Source organism: Mastacembelus armatus, chromosome 17 (assembly GCF_900324485.2).
Source record: "Mastacembelus armatus chromosome 17, fMasArm1.2, whole genome shotgun sequence".
Lineage (NCBI taxonomy): Eukaryota > Metazoa > Chordata > Actinopteri > Synbranchiformes > Mastacembelidae > Mastacembelus > Mastacembelus armatus.
In genome coordinates, this window is record NC_046649.1 from 7,068,472 (window position 1) to 7,089,509 (window position 21,038).

The window sequence follows — 21,038 nt, forward strand, 5'->3', positions numbered from 1 at the left end:
CATTGATGGGAGTGCATACACATGGGGGCCATACACACTTCTGAGTCATGCTATGAGTTGCTGTGATGAAATTGATGCAGCTTGAATGAGCCTGTGATTTCAGTTTTTCACTTTGATTTTCGGTGTGATTTTGAATAAAACCCACCATGTGTTGCTGATTTTGGCTTCCATTGACTATTGTTACACAATTTTGTTCTAAAAAAATTATGCATTTTTCATTAGTAAACATTTTCAACTGTAATAATTCATTCATCAAAAACAGATGTGCGATTTAAATGAAATATACAAATACCCAGTGTGCAGCTGCACCACAAAGTACTTTACATAGTTAGGAAAAACAATATGACCAGTAATTGGTACTGAAAGACAGAGGAATACTATAATTCACTTAGTGTTGGAATGATGTTAGAAGATATATGGTAAATATTGTAAAAATATTGTACAGGTTTTTGAATAGTAACTTTCTTTCTCATTTCCTCTGTATAACACTCAGTATAACATATAAAGTGAATAAAACATATGTAATCATTCAGAATCATTAGCTTGATTATATAGCCAAACCGCATGTAAAATGCATGTTGGTCACTATAGTTTTGTAGTATAAAAAATAAATTAATTAATTTTAAAAAGGCAGGTTCACTGTTTAAACTGCATATGAAATGTCATAATTGTATCTTATAAGGAATAAAAAAATGTGAGCTGGGACATTTTCAGCTCCCAGGCAGCTGACTCAGCATGATACTGGTGATATTGACAGCTCCCTCAACCCTACTCAACATTTTGTTTCTGCCTGAAGACGACAGCAATTAAAAAGGTGACAACTGATTCATCTGTTGTTTCTGCAGACCCACTCAAATTTCAAGTGGTGTACATAGTGATTGTCTATAAGCCGCTCTTACCATAAAGCATCCTACTGTTGACAAGGTCAAACCATCACTGTGGGTTTTTAATCAATTCTACATACATACAGTACCTTGAATACAAGCATCTCATGAAGGTGCTTAAACCACAGGCTTCTTATTGTAACTTAAGAATCATAACATAATCATTCAGAGTATCAGTATATGTGCCTGAGCAGATGGCAGCAAAGTCTAATAGCTCCTGAATTTTTCACTCTTTTTGACATATTTTTGACAACTACTGTTCTATTTTGCTTAATGACTTATTGATATTACTGTGGGGAGAAGAATCTACAGAGATAACCTCCTCTTACTAAAACGGAACAAATCCGGAGTATATCACCCTATTCCAGCTGAGCAGATGAAATATCTTCATGGATGCTGGGCTTGTTCTAAAATAAAGACTAGGAGATGGAGATATAGCATTGACATTAAAGTAGTACTGACCTACTTCCACCTAAGATGGCTCAAGATCTTACATGTCTGCAGAAAGATGCTGCATGGTTTACCAAAGTTTGGTAGCTGCAGTGGACGACTCACCTCACTGTGCTGCAGGACTGAATGATCCAATGGAAGATGACTGACCAACATGAACTGGACTGTTATTGACTGCTACTTACTACTTATTACTTTCACGACAAAACTACCTGAATTGCACTTTGGGGATGAATAAAGTTCACCTCATTTCATCTCATCATGCAGCAATTGCACTAAGTAAGGTTTGTTTTCCATACGAATACAAATTTCTGCTTTTAATTTGTCATACAAACACAAACGTTTATTGTTCAAAGCATGACAGTGTGCTTTTCTGGACTGCTAGTAGAGTCTGATACTGAGCCTTAGACTGACTTTGAACACTCTAAAGTGACCTTTCGTAGGAGTTGGATTAACCAACCAGTTTGTTGAAATTTGAGTATGGATACTGACATACATACATTTTCTACAGGCCGAGTCTGACTTGTGTATGCACATGGCATGTACCCCTTCATGCTAATCCTTCATCTAGCATGTAATGCCATCACACAAACATTGCAAGAAGCTAGCTGATTAGCGTAAACAGGGGCTGAGGTTGCACGCACATGCAGCTCAGTATACAAAAGTCATTGCTGGTTTTAGTATCTGTATGGGATTTTTAGAAGACACCCGTTAAAAGCAGAAAGTTGTGTACAGCTGTCCTTGTAAGGGCTCACAGTTGACAGAATGCATTCCCTACCCCTTAAATCCTAACCTTAACACCAACCCTTACCCTAACCTAAACCAAATTCTAACCTGAACCCTACAACCAAGTCTTAATGCTCAAAAAGACCTTGGAAACTGAAAGGGAGAGGGCTAGTCCCCACAATGTTACTATTACCAGACAGGCACACACAATAACACAAATAACCATTTTCTTACTTTGTAAACACTACATTACATTATGAGAATTTAAAATACGGGAAGAAAAAAAAACTCAGAAAGAGATCAAAAGGCGCACAAAGTTAAGTGCTGCAGTGTTGCAGGAGAGAAATATGATGGGAAGGAAAGTGTGCTGTAAATGAGAGGTGGGAAATTGCTGCAGAAACAAAGAGAAAGCCAACATATTCATTTCCCCTCTTTCCATATAACGGCACATTCATAACCTCCTGCTGTCACTCATGATACAAGGCTGAGGCAATTAAACTCCTTCATCTGTCATACACTCATGGCTGTGTGCGTTTGTGTGTGCGTTTGTGTGTGCCTGCCTGTGTATTAGCATGCATTAATGGAGAGCACATTTAGTGTTTATTGTGTATGTGTCAGACCATTTGTGTGTATGTGAGTATGCTTCAGATCACAGATAAAATCCCACTGCCTTTCATCTCAGAGAGATGATGTCATACTCTGCACAAGAAGATGTGATGCTGGCAAAGCTGCCTTCACTCTTGATTCCACTCATATATATATATACGAGGATCAAATACAGGAAATTACAGTGATCCAGCAGGACCAACCATGAGAGTGTTCTCCACCATTAAAACAGCTAATGAGGGAATATGTTTAGGTTTGTCCCACAAGTAGAGTTCATAGACTTTAATTGTGTCTTTTGTATATGTGAGCTATTTGATTCTAAAAACAGACAGAGCATTTTTGGAGCTGTTAAGCAGCATATGTTTCACCATTTTCCCAGTTTTCAGCAACAGAACTGAGCTAGGCCAAATCTCTAGGCTGTATTTGCCTTCCCTCACAGGTGCAGGTAACATAGGTACCACTCCTGTTTACCTAAAATGTCATTGTTCTCGTAACGAATGATAACATTAGTTAAGAGTGGAGTATTCATTTTGTAATACTGTAGTTGAAAAACAGTAATCTTTCTTCATCAATATAAAACACCCCAACATTTACAGACTCACAAATGTGGACGTTAAGGTCGGCTAGAATTATTCTCACATCTGATGTCAAGGTTATCAAACACCCAGCACGCCTTTTTTGCCCTCATGGGCAGGAGATAAGCGACACCACGAGAAGACACTTTTGCTAACATGACAGTCCCCCCTAATTACCATCATGAAGCCTGGAGCTAGTCATTTAGAAACTCCTTCTGACCACAGACACCGCCATAACAATCCACATAAAACACACCAAGTCCAAATGGCTGATGCAGTTAAGACCGATTTGTCGAGGGGGCTAAGATGTACTAACGCACACATGCATGAACACACAAACAGATTCATACAAACCCACAAAGACAGATAACAGAAGCGGTAATTACATAGTCACTGTTCAGCCAAGGGTGAACAACACAACACTGAAGGGGACGCCTTATTGAAACACACACATACATACACACAGGTCTAAGGACAAATAAAATTACAGCCATAAAGAAGGAGGTAGATAAGTACAGATATGACTAAGGGTAGACACTCTCGAATGCACAAACATATAATCAAATGAGTAGATAGATTAGGACATAGACACTTTACAAGACAAAGGTCAATAAGAATTAAGATGTGTTGTGTAGCTCCTCAAGGTTATTATAATTTGTGTGTATTAATATTTGTGTGTGTGTGCGTGTAAAACCACTCCAGAAATGTGGAAGTGTTTTGCAGCCAAATGGGATGATTTGCTTCTTTGTCCATTTCTTGAAAGGCTCAAACAGATGTGTGTGTTTGTGGAAGAGAGTACCTGGTATTACTCATGTTGTGGGGACCAGAATATCTGGACTCTGCCTTCATCGTATGGTCTGCGCCATGTAAATCTTTGAATTTTAAGGTGGTTTCAGGTCGGGGTTACATTAGGTTTAAGGTAATAGAAAGCACCATGAGGAATAAAAACAAATGTGTGTGCTCACGCCTGATTTTGTGTACTTGTGTATAATGCCACTCTTCTAATTATTCATTATGGTGATATTTCCAGATCTTCCAGATCTTTATATTTTTAATCAAAATCCATTTAATTGTTTCAAAATATGTATAAATGTATAATCTGGGGCAGCATGGTGGGTCAGTGGTTAGCACTGCTGCCTCACAGCAAGAAGGTTCCTGGTTTGAAACCCATCAGGGACCTTTCTGTGTGGAGTTTGCATGTTCTCCCTGTGCTTGTGTGGGTTTTCTCCAGGTACTCTGGTTTCCTCCCACAGTCCAAAAACATGTATGTCAGGTTGATTGGTGACTCTAAATTGCCCATAGGAGTGAGTGTGAGTGTGTGAGGTTGTTTGTCTCTATGTGGCCCTGTGATGGACTGGTGACCTGTCCAGGGTGGACCCCTGCCTTTCACCCAAAGAGAGCTGGGATAGGCTCCAGCAGATCCCTGTGACCCTGGTTAAGGAATAAGTGGGTATAGATGATGGATGGATGGAAATTCTTCATGCTCCAGTCAGATGTCACTATTGACATAATTTTACAATTTCTTGGTTAATTCACAAAAGCTCAAAAATAAGATATTACATTTTAAAATCATATACCTTTATATGATCATGACCTTTATATGATAAGACTACTGTTAAGGCTAAGTACCAGCTGTTAAGGCTTCTTCAAAATAAAGAAGCAAAATAATCTAATTTACCTGCCATAATTGATGTCTTTGCCATCTAAGTGCTGATGTGACTTAACACTGACATATTAATCACTTTTAAACACATAAGACATCCATGGCACAGCACATTTACATGGTTTATCCTATCACAGACTCTCTGTCTACATAGTGAACCTGTGGCCAGCATGGCTGCCCGGTTGGTAATCCAGTCTTGGTAACATTATAATTGCTCCATTCTACAGTAAACCATGAAAGTGAGCCAACATGCACAATATCAGAATCCTCATACTGAAGTATAATTTTAATATTTACAAAGGGGCCTTTCCTACTGTGACTTGTCAGAATGTCTTTTGAAAAAAAGGGCTATTGTACTAGTTGTGAGATCATGTGTCTGGTGTTCAGGACTGCTGTGAAGCCACAGTGTCATTGCAGTAACTGTCTCTGTTGCTGTGCTTACTCATTAAACCTGTTTCAGTGATTTTTGGCCTGGGGTTGTCTTTGTGATGGTCTTCTCTTTGCGTGTGCCTCCTCTGTTCCTCTACATTGGTATTCACCTCCTGTCTCCGCTCCGATCGGCTGCAGGTGTTTTGTGGAACCTGTCATCGTGCGATGCCCTGAAGATGCCGATCATCCAGGACGCCCTGGCTGTGCTGACCAATGCTGTGATCATCCCCCACTCAGGGTGGGACACCTCCCCTCATACACAGGAGGACCGCAAGCTGCACCTACATTCCTCCCAGGTCCTCCGCAACGCCACAGGCTGTCTCCGGTCAGTTGTCTCTGCCTGATTTTTATTTTTGGAACTTGTGCAGCAAAGACATTACATATTTGCTCACTTTGCATATACAGTATGTTCACAGTCTGCTATTAACTTCATTTAAAAAGAGAAAAAAGGTCTTTTTCTGCTCTTAGTTTGAAACAGTCTGTTATTTTTAGATTGTATTTGGTGTTATTTTTACCACGGTACACACAGAGAAGTGATAGAATTAGCTGCATTAAAGATGAGTCACCGTTTGGCTTTAGAGCTGCTGTGACTTTTCATTTCCTCACTTAAGGCATAATGTTAGTCATACAGTGCAGTCTGGAAGTTGTAGGACTATCACACATATGTGTTTATTTATTTATTTCTTTTGTTCTGGCAACAGAATGCTCCCCAGTATGTCGGATATGAAAAAACAGCTGCTTTTTAGTGCATGCATTTATATGTTCTCAGGTCATGCATAGTGTGGATTAAGAGATTATTCAGAGCCCTTAATTTTTTGAACATCTTGTTGTGTTGTAGATTTCATTTTAAAAAAATAAAATTGCCTTGATAGGCATCATCATGGTACATAAATACCCCTTAAAGTAAAAACAGGCCAGTTGAATTTATTTAATGTATTATAAATCAGAAAAACAGGCGCAACAATATTCAGATCCTTAATTCAGTACTTTGTATAAACTTCTTTGGCAGCACTTGCAGCTTTAGGTTTTCTTGGGTAAGTCTACAAGCTTTGCATACTTGGATTTGGGCAGTTTATCCCATTCTTCCTGACAGATCCTCTCAAATGCCATCAGACTGGATGGAAAGTGTCTGTGAACTGCCATCTCCCCACAGAAGTTTATTTGGGTTTAAGTCTAGGCTTTAGCGGGGCCCCATATAGACAGTCGTCAGTTGCCTTGACTGTTTGCTTTGGGTCATTGTTGTGCTGACACCAGTCTCAGATCATGTGCACTCTGAAGTAGGTTTTCTTCAAGGACTGTTAAAGGTCTTTTTTGGCCATTTGGGGGCAGTACGACAAGCAAACAGTATGATTAAATAATGGAATTAAGTTGCTATTTGCAAACGTTTGCAAACGGATCTTCTGTGTCTTTAGCTCCTAAATTCACTACTGTACTAATTCAGGATGTCATTAACTTAGATGTGAAAAAAGCAAAAACTCTGTAGAACTACCCATTGTTAATGTAACAATATTTATCTTAGTAGCTTTAGTTATAACACATAGTATCAACTGTATTATATACAAAAGATCCATCAAAGGGTAATGAGCTACATATTGTTACTGACCACTGATTAGGTGAATTAATGTTCAGTACAGTGTAACCATTCACTCATTTTCTTACAAAGAGATACTAGAGTACTTTGAAGCTTCTTCACTAAGACGTATGTATGCTTATTATTAGCTCATTTGTATTGTTGAGAGTATTAATTGACTTTGCTCATTTTTGCTAATGATGGATATAAAGTACAAGAAGATAAGAAGTAGGGTTAATGGAGGCATGGTTGATAGTGGTGGTGTCGCACTAATCTCAAAGACGAATACATCATCTGCCTCTTACTATAATGAAACATAGTGCCTGTTTGTGTGTATGTGTGTGTGTGTGTGTGTGTGTGTGTGTGTGTGTGTGTGTGTGTGTGTGTGTGTGAACTTGTGATGCTGAGACAGCAGTCCTTTTGTAATTCTCCACCCTTTAAAATGTAATAAAAAATGCTCTGTGGTTCTGATAATAATAGCTATGTAGAAGCATTAGCTTTTGTAATTCTATTTTTGAAGTGCTTTCTAGTGTTTCATCTGCACATGAATCTATCATAATATTGTTTTGTGCTCATGTCATCTGCTTTAAAGGTGTACAGACTCAGCCTTCATTTCAGACCTCCTGTGCTCACCATTGTGGAAAATTCAATACTCACTCGGGAAACAATGAAAGGATCAAATCCTGGTAGTCTATCTAAAAGTTGTGCCAGTGTTTACATCCAGAAATACAGTTCTATGATGTTTTGCCTTTTTCGAAAGGAATACAGACATGAATGATCTAACCCATTTAAGTAATTATGATTTTATAGACATGGGCAGAAGAAGTCTGGGGTTCCTGTTATAGTTACTACATTCTGTAAATAATATTTATTTGGCTTTTCTGACCCACACAAACCACAGCTACAGTTTGGTACAAGCTAATATTTCATAAAACTAAATTATAGATTTTTTTTTAAATTTTGAATTATCAGTGTTTTAGAAAATTTACACCACTTCCTGTTGCAAAGTGATTATTGCGACAGATTTTTTTAACCCTCCTGTTATACTCAAATTTACTACCATTGTTTATCCTTAACCTTATTTTGACCCCAGTAGTTTAAACCTCCAAAAAAGTTTATATTTCAGTTACTTTGCATCTCTTTAACTACCTAATTATCCCTTAAATAAAATAAGGCATATTTAAATATAAGTAGAAAAATATAAAAATAATACATAATAAAAATATACAGATCACCATAATATCTCATCAATTGGTCTACAATTGGAAAGAGATTTCATTTTGTAGTTAGAAAGAATTTATATTATTTCTTGGAATACATTTTTGTTATTTATAACATTTGGAAAGGAAAACTATTTATGTCAACAAGGATAGTAACATGTATTGTGTTGAATGTCTGTTTGACCCCAGGTAAACAAAAATTCCACACTTGAAGACAGTGTAGTCTTAGTACTTCTAATGTCATCAACATGGATCCATGTGTTTAAGGGACAACAAGAGGATCAGCACTATGGGTCATATTCCCATCAGTGGAGGATCCCTCAGTGTGGGCCCTCCTCAACATTATCATCCTCTATTCCAGACACTTAATGCTAGTTTTCTACCTGCTGCTAGAGCCAGTACAGAGATGGTTCCACTTGTGAACCTTCTAAAAACTGGTTTGCTTTTCCACAGTCTACAGAGCCACCGCAGAGATGTAGAATTTTTTCACTTTATACTATAGCTAGTCTTTTCTTAAAAGTCATTTCCAGCTGTGAGAGAGCATGAACAGCAAGTACAAATGGTTTAGAAATGGTTTAGAAGGCTGCTGTACAAGTCCTTATGTGGTTGCTCCTCCCCTGAGCTTTGTCCTCCCCTGTCCTCATGGGTACTCAACGTCTCTGCCCCTCATGTTTTGGGAAATATCACAGTTCTCATGGGCACCCTAGGTAGATTAGGGCCCTAGAGGGGCATTTTATGAAGATTAAAAAATTTCATGTTAAAGTGACCTCAGTTTTATCCTAAACAAATGTATAACATTTGAAGTCATTAAATATGAAGGAAACATTATGTTACCATGGATTTAGAAATATTAGAGAGAATTGACCCAAGCACTAAAAGGAGGTTTAAAGAAAAAGTGACTGTTTGAAACATGTCTTATTAAGACATAAACCAGCATTATCACTTTGTTTAGGGTCTGTAACTACTCGACGACTTAAAGTCTCTAAACAAGATTTTCAACCATTACCCTGGTTGAATCACTCTCCACAACTCAAATTTTGAGTTGTCCATTGATTCAAATATGTTTGAGGCAGTTCTTGTTGATGGCTGTTTCAGACCAGGGTTACAGAAACAGGTGTGACAAATCAGAGCTTTGTAGGCAGCATCGAGAACGTCTACATCAACAGTATAGCTTGCTGGCTACATTCATGAAAAATGGTGACAGAAAAAAGGTGATATGTATGGAGGAGATCGATGCATGTCGTCTTAAGAAAATATCAAACTCTAAATTCTGATTCTGATTTAGATTTTACTGCTGCTACCTTGTCAGTGATGAAAAATTACACCTGCAGGGCCTACAGTGGAACCTTAATTTTGCTTATTAGGTTAAAACGAGGCAAATTCCTACTGCTCTGAGCAATAATATGGCTAAAATGAACACTATGCCAGGCTGAATGAATGAATTGGAACTAAATGGTATTTTAAGTCTATCAGCCATTGATCATATTTCGAAGCTGATTAAAACGACTGGGTTTCAATACCTTTAAAACTAGAGAGATTAGCTATTTCTACACATCAAATTGGTATTGCTGAGATGCCTTGCAATCTCTGTCTATTACCCGCACTGCATGATGAAGTTTCTGTAGCCGTGTCTGAGCTCATAAATATTTCTAACAGAGACATGCGGCTGTGCATCAGAGATTTTTATGTGCTATTGGTTCCCCTCCATTAAACATTTCAGCATAAAAAACACATCTTGCAGACAGAATAATGACAACTTGTGATACATCAGCACTCCGTGTATATATTTTTTTACCTGTCTCTTATTAAATAGATTTGTCTTGCAACTACATTATTATTCCTTCAGACATGCAGAATATATTTCTCAGTAGAACATTATTTGCATATTTTTGATGCAATTCATTTCATGAGCTGATTTTTTTTAATAGCTGGAATAAGAATGGCACTTGACATTGCTAAATCTTTCCTCTTGGGGTGTAGTGAAAGTGCATTTAGAAACAATAGCCTGGGACTCCTGCCATGACTACATTTGCATCTTTGTCTGCAAGGTTGTCTGGTTTCCTCTTTCTTTCTAAATACATGTGTTAAAAACTTTGACAACAGCCTAGCCTGGATTACTATAGTGATTTATTGCTTAGATGTTGACACACTGAAGAAATGCTAACTGCCAAACCTTTTGCGCTTTCAATAAAGTTGTGTGTGTCCTAATATCCCAGGTACTGGGCCACAGTGTTTGTCCTCACCTGCTCTGGGAGAAAATAAATGGCACATATTAGCTTTTAAAGGTTTTAGTATCTTCTAATACTGTACGTATGTGAAAATGCACACATCTAGTAGTGTGATGACTAAGGGTGGTGGTGGTGGTATGTGTGTGTGTTACAGAAGATAGCTTTGTGTGAATCTGCTCCCTAAACTCGAAGGGCTAATTCATCTTTCTCACGCCTCGTTAGTGAATGCTGGGTGTCTGATTAAAGACTGAATATTTCATGGCGGGTTTGGTATATTGCTGGCCACCTGCTCTCTCTCTCTCTCTTTTTCCATCTCCCGTTATCCTCCTCGCTCTCATATTTTCTGTCTCTCCCTTTTTCCCCATTTAGTCACTTTCTCCACCTTCACTCCATCTTCATCTTGTGCTATTACTCAGTTTCTTTTCTCCCTTGATCATATTATCCCTCTTTTATCCTTTTCTTCTGTCTCACCCTGTCTCTGCCTCACCGTCTCTCACTTTTACACACATATTTTCTCCTCTGCTTACTCACTGCTTGTTTCACTGCTTCTGTGTGCATATGCTGTCTTGCCAACTAACAGGAGGCATTGAAAGTTGTGCTGCTAGACTGCTGAATATGAATTATGTGTAGTGAAGCTGCAGGTGTGACACAGATTCCCAGCTATATCAGTGTGAGAGCTACTTACAGTACAGGGACCACTGAACACAGTGAAGACTTGGGTCTCTAAGGTCCTTACACACCCAGATTGTGTTAATTTAATTGAAAATTTGATTGAGAATACACACAAACAAAATACCTTGCTGTAAATATCAGCTGTTGCTTTTAGCCAGAGTGCAGAACACAGTCTAGACAAGAGTTTAGTTCCCTAAATGTTTTGGACTATACTCTGACGGTTTCTTTCTGATGTGCTGTATGTTGCTACACAAGAGCTTGTTTAAGCCTTTTTTTGGGAAATTTCAGCATCAGTATCATGACCTGCAGTAATCAGTGTTGCTACTGTAGGCCACAGTAATTAAGAAGCTTATCGATTAATGGCAAGTGTCGATTTTAACTAAAACATAATTCATTTAAATTGATTATTTTTAATTGGTTAATCTATCTATCTATCAATTTTCTGCCTCGTATTTGGGTTCATGTCATGATAAATTGTCACGATGTGGTGGTGTGGTGGTGAAGGAGTAGAGGAGAGGACCCAAGTGCAGGACACCAAGAGGCTTTATTAGGCTGGACTCACCAGGCACAGGCAAAAAATCACTAATGCCACTCGGCGTTCGGGACACAAAACAAAGACACTGGAGACGGGCGAAAAGCTCTCCTTGGACAAACATAACACATGTAATGCTCCGATCAAGAACAAACAAACTGGGGAGATATAAATACACTCAGAACCAAGGACTAATCTAACACAGGTGAAACTGATCAAGCTAATGAACATAAAGCTACCTAGATCAACATTGGTGAAAAACGGAACCAGACACAAAATAAAAGTCCATAAACCGGAACTGAAAAATCCACCTCATGACAATAAATAATTAATTAAATATATAAGGAGACAGCTGAAAGTACGGAAAAGTGTGATATAAATGTTTATTAATTCAGTTAATTATTATTTATGTATGCCTGCATCTCTGTACATTTGTTATTCATAAATAGCTGTAGGTCTGAAACTTTTTAGTGAACACTGCAGAAACCCCGGCTGAAAAAAAAGAGATGAATTATCTGGAGCTATGAATGTCAGGGTAGCTAGCACTGACAGAGCGTAGGCAGCAAGGTGACTGCAGGCTCCCAGTGCCTTTAGCTTGCTATGCATAGCGTAACCAGTGTATGTTAGCCAGCAGAGAAGCTGCAGTTCCCTGTTCTGTTTGGAGTCAGGCCAAAGTGGAGAAATATCCACATATGATGAAGAAGTTGGAGCAGCAACCAGATTCTGGTAACTGAGATTCCTGGTCCAAATGTGAGAGCAGTTTAGGTGCAGTAGTTAGCCTTCAGATTCATTAAGGAATGAAATGATGAGTAAGTCTGGGTCAGCGACACATGAACGCAGAATGCAAACATAATCACTGGCAGCCACTCTGCTTGAATGAATATGTGAGGGGTATATCCCAATGAGTGCTATGAAAGAAAAGACATATGCAGAGACATGTGTTTGATTCTAGTTTTAAAGACAAAGGACTTTATGAATGAAAAACAGTGACATTTTTGTAAGCCTACTTTTCTCTCAATATTTAGATTCTTCACGCTGAAAAATTATAATGAGAAATAATCTGCTGCCCTGTTGCCTTGCAAGAGAACATTTCTGAGAGATTAATTATGCCACAATGACTAAGGTTAATTGAACTGAATGTGTTAGCCAGTAGTTGCTAAAATAATGGAAGTGTGTGTGGAAAAAATATTTATTCAAAAGATGATTGTGTGTCTACTCAGATACTCTTGTTGTGTTTTGTATTTTCTGTATCACAGACCTTAACAAACTCAGATTGTTCATTTGCAGTCATATTCTTCTATGTGATAAATGTAAGTCAATGTACGTAAGTCTCAGCTCCTGAGAAAAGCCATGGTCAGGCTCTTTACTAGTATTCATTTGGTTTATAGGATCTGACCTTTTTTTTTTTTTTCCTTCTACCAATTACCACTGGGAGAAAGTCTGAAAGTCCTTCTTGAATAACACCGTACTGACATTCTGCACAGCACCAATGTGGAAGCTTAAGTAATAATAATCACTGAAGCCACCAGTAATGCACTGAAAGGTGACATGCTTACCTTTGCTGTGGTTTCATAGCTGAAGTCAGCACTGCCAAACTAGCTTAAGGTCCATTCACATGGACACACAGCACAGGGTGGTGTGTTGGAGAGGATGTGTTGTTTCATGTTCTGGGGAGAGACTGAAATGTAATCCAGCAAATCCAGTTGAGGAACACATTTATGTTGTTACATCACTTTAAATGCTCACAGACAGGATTTTACAACTGTGGAAAGTTAGCCCAGCATCTGTTTGGCCGTAATGATCTTGAAGTAAACAGCAGAAATACAGTATCCATGTAATCCACCAGCAATGTGCGTTTGAATAACAAATGCTTCTTACTGGATGAGGTCATGTTGCATTGCAGGAAAAGTTAAACCCACACTTCCCCCTTGAAGGTTTTGAGAAGGACTGCATGGTTTTATACAGCATGAACTCTGTGTGAACATGGTTTAATGCTTGCTCTATCCACAGCACCTAATGATAGCAACCATCATATTAGTAAGAAGCCAATTTAAGGCCAATGGAGTATTTAGACATTAGCACAATTTATATAAATAAATGCATAATGACTGTGTATAAATCTGATTTTGTTGTTTATTTGTGTGATAAAATGCGTTGAAATGTATCTTATTGCAGCTATAACACCACACCCACCACTATTAAGTCACAAATTAGCATCAGATGGTGAATGGTGAAGATTCTTATAAAAGACCTGGGAAAACAATGTGAGTTAATGGAGCTTTGTCAGCTTGGTGCCATTTTTCACTGACACCGAGGGCACAAGCTTCTCCTAGCCATCTTTAATAGTCTGACATTTAAAGGGCATTACACTCAGCCTCTCTCTTCTCTCTGTCTCACAGACAGGCATACACATGCAGTAGCACATATCTATACGCTTCACAATGCTCTCACACATTCACTTAAAACCTGTGAGAAACTACTTCAAAATTTAAGTTCTACGCAAAAAGTTTATTCTAAAACAGTGCTGCATGTTCAGCTTTTAGTCAGACTATTCCTTGACAAAGTGCATGTGCCCCTGTGTGTGTGTATGTGTGTGTGCGTGTGTGAACAACAGGAATGTGAGTTCTGCAGGTGAGGAGGCCCGGAGGAGGATGAGGGAATGTGAGGGCCTGACAGACGCTCTGCTCTATGTCATCCAGACTGCTCTAGGGAGCAGTGAAATTGACAGCAAGGTAACACACACACACACATGCACACTCACACATATACATATTTCCATGCAGAAAAACTCCTGAAACCTCCAGCTCATGCAAACACAAATTGAATAACATACTGAATACACCTGAATAACATACACATGGTATTAGGAATAATGATGCATTATTGCATGTATGCATGTATGTGCATGTGTGTTGTATCTGTATGTTTGTGTGTATGTCACTGTCCAAAAACACAAATAAAAATTATTTTTGATTTGTAAACATGTTTCATAACTATCAAAGTGTGTAAGAAAGAATATTTGTAATTTACATAATTTGAGATGAATAACTAAAATCCAAAAATGTTTTATATTTGCTTTGCAGACTGTGTGTATGAACTGTATATTTATGCTAATGTGTATACTGTAAGCTGTTTGCCTGTAGTTTCCATGTTAATGGCTAATGGTTGCTCTACACAGTCTATACACAGTAAAAAAAGTCATCAATTTTTAGTCAGAGATTAAAGCTAATAAGTGCATATACCAAATATGGTATAAAACCATGAGCCAATAATTTTTTACAATGCAACTCAGATGGCCAGTGATACAGAAACATAACCATTGAGAGTGTGTGTGTTTTTATGTGTGAGCACATATAGAGCCATCAGAATGTATTGGTGTGCATGCACTTGTTTATGTGCTGATCAGATGAATGTGTGTTTGATGTGTAAGAGTGTTGAGCTGCGTTGCCAGTGCGTGTGGGTGTATATGCGTCGGTGTGTTGAGTGGAGGCTCTTCACAAGGAGCTGTGAAGTTTTTAATCCACAGAAATCCCTCACAACATCAAAGTCTGTGAGCGCTGGCTGCATAGCCACTCACAACAATAGGATTAGTGTGTGTGAGTCCGTGTATGTGTGTTTGTCTGTCTATGCTGTGCACATGCTGTGTGCATTTATGTTTGAATGTACTATATATATATATAACTGTCTTCACTGCTAAGTTTTTTCTTATATTTTGTGTGTGCTCGAGTGTGTGTTCATGCACACATGTCAGTATGTATAATGTTAAGTCTGAGTTAGTCTGTACACCTGATCGCCACCTGTCCCCCTACTTTCTTTTCTTCCCATCCATCCACCAGACTGTAGAGAACTCTGTGTGCATCCTGAGGAACTTGTCATACCGCCTGGCTGCAGAGACGTCTCAAAGCCAGCAGGGGGGGTCTGAGGAGCTGGACGGTCTGTTATGTGACACTGGTGGGAAGGATGCAGAGAGTTCTGGATGCTGGGGCAAGAAGAAGAAGAAAAAGAAGGGGCATGACCAGGTGAGAAGACAGAGAAGGGGATCTTCACATTGCCACTGTTTCTATTCTGGCCCTTTTGTCTCTCAATGCCTACTCCTCGTTTTTTCGGTAAAATACTCCACACTGATGCTTCACATTGTTTGGCAGCCTCAGCTAGTTTGTTTAATTGATACTGGAGATTATCTGGGTTTCTTGTTTGGACAGGGTGTTCAGAAATCACCACCTATCCTGGTAGTTAATAATATGGTGCGCTATTGTGGAGAATAATCATCCAATGGATTTAACTCTTTGTAATCCTTCTGAACAAGAGAACATGTCATGGCATTGTGCTGTATGTTTGCCTCACACATCTCTTTCCCACATCCCCCTGCAATAGGGTCTCAGAGTTTAAAACCTCAGATATAAAGGGTTTTATGATGAAGGCGCCTGATCTCTGTCTGACTGCAAATATTTTTATTTATATACATATGTATATACTGTATATTTCCTGATTTCCCTCAGCTTTATTCAAGGAGCAGACACTGCTTTTGATTGATGCCCTTATTCCAAAACTCAGTATTTGCACCGAAGTCAGAGTTTTCTGCAACAGTGAAGGCACCAGAATTACAGCAAAAAAGTACAAAGAAACAGGCACCAACAGAAGCAAGTCTGGAAAAAATAAAATAAATAAGAAATAAAGCTGTAGATAACTTTTGAAGTTAAGTCTTACCTTTGAGTAGTATGTACATTTAAAATTGGCTCATGCACTCCAGTGAGTGTTTGCACAAATAAGCAGAAAGCAAAGCAGAATATTTTTTCAATGTGAACAGCGTCAAAGACAAATAGAACTGATCATCAGATCAGACATTCAGATCTAATCAGGCTTATCAGTTCTCAGGATGTAATTTAATCATAATAGCACAGTGAATAAGAAAACCATGAAAGATAAGATTAGTTTGCAGATGAATGTGCTCTATAGCAGGGGTCTCCAACCCTGGTCCTCGAGCAGTACTGCCCTGCTTGTTTTCCAGATGTTCCTGCCCTACCCACCACTGATTATCTGGAGCAGGTGTGTTCAGCCAGTCAGAAACTGGAAGGGCAGGGATAGTGGGAAAGCCTGTAGAACAGTAGCACTTGAGGATCAGGGTTGGAGACCCCTGCTCTACAGGAACATCATGGCAATGGCAAAACTGCCAATCTGCCTACAAAGCTAAGCATTTAAATTACTGTCTCAGTACTTAGCCTGCCTACAAGCATCAAGGCTCGTGACAGATGGAAGCCCTGTGAGAACACTACTTCCATCAAAGGAGACATCACAGCAGGAACATACAGCGATGGCAAATAGACCTTATCTTTGCGAAATAAACCTTACGTTTTCTGTGTGGATGGTCACAATACAAATGCAGTGTTAATTCTATCAGAATCAAAAAAAATATTTGTTGATGACAAACAATGTATCAGTGCATAACATTTTTTTGTTAATGAACAAAAACTAACCATTGATGTGAAATACAGCTACATGGTCAAATCAACTACTGTGATTTTTAATGAAAACTTATTAACCTGGGTGCATCAGTGGAATCACACACTGTAGCCTCTAGATCTTGATTGTTAAAAGTGACTGTCTCTTGTTCAGAGTTTGATTTATCTACTTGACCTGTTGCTCTACCATTAATAAGCAGCATCTTGTATTCAGTAACGATCTGTCTATGACAGTAATGTCATCTGACAGTATTGGTCCTTGGAAGAAACAGATTTATGGACTGAATTTTCTTACCATCCTTTAAGTCATTTATGTTTTATGTTGCTGTCAAAAGGAGTTCCAGGGTTAATGTTGGCAGTCAACCAGCTACATTTTCCTCTGGATGTTCACTGACAAAGTAGCCCGATGAAATCTAATGTTTCAGCTTCTCTGAACTTACACAGTGAACAATGTTTTAGAAAATAAGCAGTGAATGAGTCTAGTTTCTGGAGTGGTTTGCTGCTCTGCAGTGACGTGTTAAGAAAGCTGCAGTAATGTCAGGTGAGCAGGAAGAGAGAGAGAGAAATTAGTATTGTTAGCTCTGTTTGGATTTCCCAAGGACAGTCAGTCGTTCTTGTTGCTGCTGTGCAGAGTGACACACACACACCGTCTGTGTTGAACAGTAACTTTTCCAATAACCTATATCTATGTTAACTGTGTGCAAAAAAGATCGTAACAGCTGTATCCTCAAAATGCTTGGAAGACATAAACATTAAAAATGCATGATACAAATTTGAGTCAAATTTCCCTTATGACAGTACACTACAGTGTCTTTAGTTTTCCTATCACTAAAACCTATCATGCCTTTTTTCTAAATAAATATTAGGTACTGTACCAAATACTGTAAAAATTATGTTCATTTTGGTACAGTGCTGATCATTGTAATTAATTATTATTACTAATGTAACATCTGTAGCAGCTTTACTTAAAAGTACAGTGTGTCATATTTAGAGCTATCTGTTGTAGTATAGTATTCATAAATGTATTGTCATTAGTGTGTAATTATCAGGAAATACCAGCTGTTGCATTTTCTTAATCTCAGTATGAGCCTTTTAAATGTACATAGACAGTGGGTCACCTTTTACAACCATGTTGTGCCCCCAGGCTTCATGTTTTATTTTAGAGGTGACAGCCTGTTGTTCCTGAACATGTAAACAGAGTTGCTCCGAAGGTTGTATTTTTAATCTCACCACAAGATGCCACTAAATATTTTACATTTTACAAATTGCACCTTTAAAGTGAGCAATTTGAAGAAATAGACTCAGCATTTATATTTCTGGGCTCTGTGGTGTTCTGGTGTTTTTTTGTTTTTTTTTTTATTAGTTTTTTGTTGTTGGCTTATTTTCTTTATCTTCCTCTGCTGCTTTATCATTTCCTTCCCCTCTTAGTTTCTCCCGCATTTCACCAGAATATATATCTTAGAGAATTTTAATGGCCACATTAAATTCTTCACTTACTCACCCAGTGCCTAATGCAGAAAGAATTTGCCTTTGTCTGTTTAATGCTGTGACTGTATTGTTTGGTATTGTCAGTCAGGATAATTAAACCTAAAGACATAAGGAGATTAATATAGATGGAACCTTTGTTAGTTTTAAATCATATATAATTTATCATTGAATAAAAACTATAGAGTATGTGTTATAAAGGCATTTGTGTCATTAAGTGTTTTTATTTATATCATTTGCTTATGTGTTTTCTGTAAGAACAGGTATCAACTGTTCTTTTCCAGCTGACAGATTCAGTATCACACTTTTAATGGGACTCTGTCCTCTTTCTTTGCTCAGTTCACTATAGGTTCAGAAAGGCTTGATGATATGACATAAATGTGAATGTTTTTAAATTAGATGTTGTTCTCTAAAACAACATTACACGTGCTACAGGGGTTTTACCCAGCCTCAGGAGATTATAGCTATACTGTACCTACAGATTAAGCTGATTTTGGCTTTCTATACACAGACTACCTGTGCTCAGACTCAAAAATACTAAGCTGATTTAGTATTTGTCTTTGGATTTTCTGGGTCTGTCCATCTGTTGCCAACAGGCAGTTTCATCCTGTGTTTAGTTAAGAAAATGAGCACTCTTTAGTTGAAGTTGGCAGAAACCTAACGGCTGCCTTGAAGTAGGTACTAACCTCTTGTCATGCTAATGAGCAATCAGTGTCACATTCTGGTTGAGTGGAAGATGTCTTTACAACTTCTGGTGAAGCTGTGAGGGTTGAAAATCCAACACTTCCGGTGGATCAGAGTTGGTGAATTGCTCATTAGCCCTGCATGTTTTTCCTTTCCTTTCATTTCTAGCAAATACAGAAAAAGGAGATTTTTTTAAAAGAAAGAAAGGTAGGCATGAACCATGCCTTTAACTTCTATTTGTCAAGTGAATCCTCAGCTAAATTTTTTGTATATCCAGGCAGATGAGGGATCTTAAAACTAACCCTGGGTTCAGAAAATAAAGGGACAAATCATTGCCTATCCTTAGTAATAATAATACATGCCCACTATGCCCCCTCCCTCTATCTGCCTCTCTCCACTCCAGTGCAGCTGTTGGTGATTACCATGAAGTAGTGAGTGGGGAGCTTGTTGGAGAGGGCAAAACTCCATCAACCATGGGGTAATTAGAGTAGAGGAGAGGAAAGGAGGATATGTCAGTGAATAGGAGATATAAAAGGAGTGTAAGGGAAAATGGGGTAAAGTGGGGGACTAGAAAATACAACAGGATGGGAGATGGGGAAAGTGCATGTAGTAGAATAATGTTAGAGACAATGGGGATGCAAAGGAATACAATGAATAGAGCTCAGTGTTGGAAATATTAGTCTTAATACATGTCACATGAAAGTACATCATTGCAGATGGAAGGAGGGAGGATGGGAAGATATTCTTTCCTATACTAAACAAATGTGGGCTAATATAAGGACATCAAGTCAGCAGTAACCTTGGTGACAAATACACTGAAATTTTCTGGCATATGACACATTATGGAAAATGTATTGTATAAAATAATCAATGATCAGTGATCTATCATTATGGATTATGTAAGACCAGACTGATAATAAATGTCAAACAAAACTCCAATAACTTAATTCCAGTTTAATCAGAATAATCACTTTGAACCATAGAAACTGTATCTTCATCACATGATCCTATTATCCCAATATTATTCTGCTCCAAATGCATCATCAATGCAGGAGAAAATGTCAGATTTCAATTACAGAGGAGACGGAACAAAATGCCCAATAGATGAATGCCAGCTTGTTTATACGCTGCTGATGAATAGTAAATCTTCTCTCTTCTTGTTTCCTACTTCTGCCTGAGGCGCCTGTGCTGGCACCCTACCACAGTCAAACCTTGCCTCACAGAACGCTTTTCTATCCTAAATTACGTCTCATCTTCCGCAGTGGGATGGCGTCGGCCCATTTCCAGACTTGGCAGAGCCCCCGAAAGGCATCCAGATGTTATGGCACCCCACTATCGTCAAGCCCTACCTCACACTGCTGTCTGAGTGCTCCAACCCAGACACCCTGGAGGGAGCAGCTGGGGCACTGCAGAACCTAGCTGCTGGCAGCTGGAAGGTAAGAGTTCACAACTGTAGCTGTATCACTGTGACACTAAAGGACATCTGAAGTGTACTGAAATTTCAGTGGGTGCCAGAAAGTGCTCTGAAAGGCAGCGGTCTCGGCACACTGTAAAATAACAACCCAAGCTAGCACCCATATTCTGGTCATTTTGTGTTGTGGGATAGCAAACTTCATTTACTGGCTCTTTGAAAGGTTCTCATGAACGAGGAGTCTCTCTGATTAGTCCTAAGATGTACTGAAATCTGTTTTCTGAAAGTGATGATGAAAATGTCTTAGTTTAATCATTGTTTTAAATGTAATAACATATATTATACAATGAACTCTTAGAGGATTGCTTTAGATTACAAATATTTATTAGCTTTTTAATAGTTAGAAGATAAGGGAAGATAAGATGAGATGAGATCAGATCAGAT

The 21,038-nt window shown here is 38.5% G+C and overlaps 1 protein-coding gene across 7 annotated transcripts in view; it reads left to right on the top strand.

The window, feature by feature from the left end:
* The window catches only part of ctnnd2b (catenin (cadherin-associated protein), delta 2b), a 151,541-nt gene that overhangs the window by 116,555 nt on the left and 13,948 nt on the right, over positions 1–21,038 (top strand). For all 7 annotated transcript variants that reach the window (XM_026314351.1, XM_026314349.1, XM_026314352.1 and 4 more), the window contains 4 exons: positions 5,472–5,658; positions 14,170–14,287; positions 15,392–15,574; positions 20,446–20,619. In XM_026314351.1, coding sequence (XP_026170136.1) covers positions 5,472–5,658; positions 14,170–14,287; positions 15,392–15,574; positions 20,446–20,619 — 662 coding nt within the window. The remainder of the gene's footprint in view (positions 1–5,471; positions 5,659–14,169; positions 14,288–15,391; positions 15,575–20,445; positions 20,620–21,038) is intronic.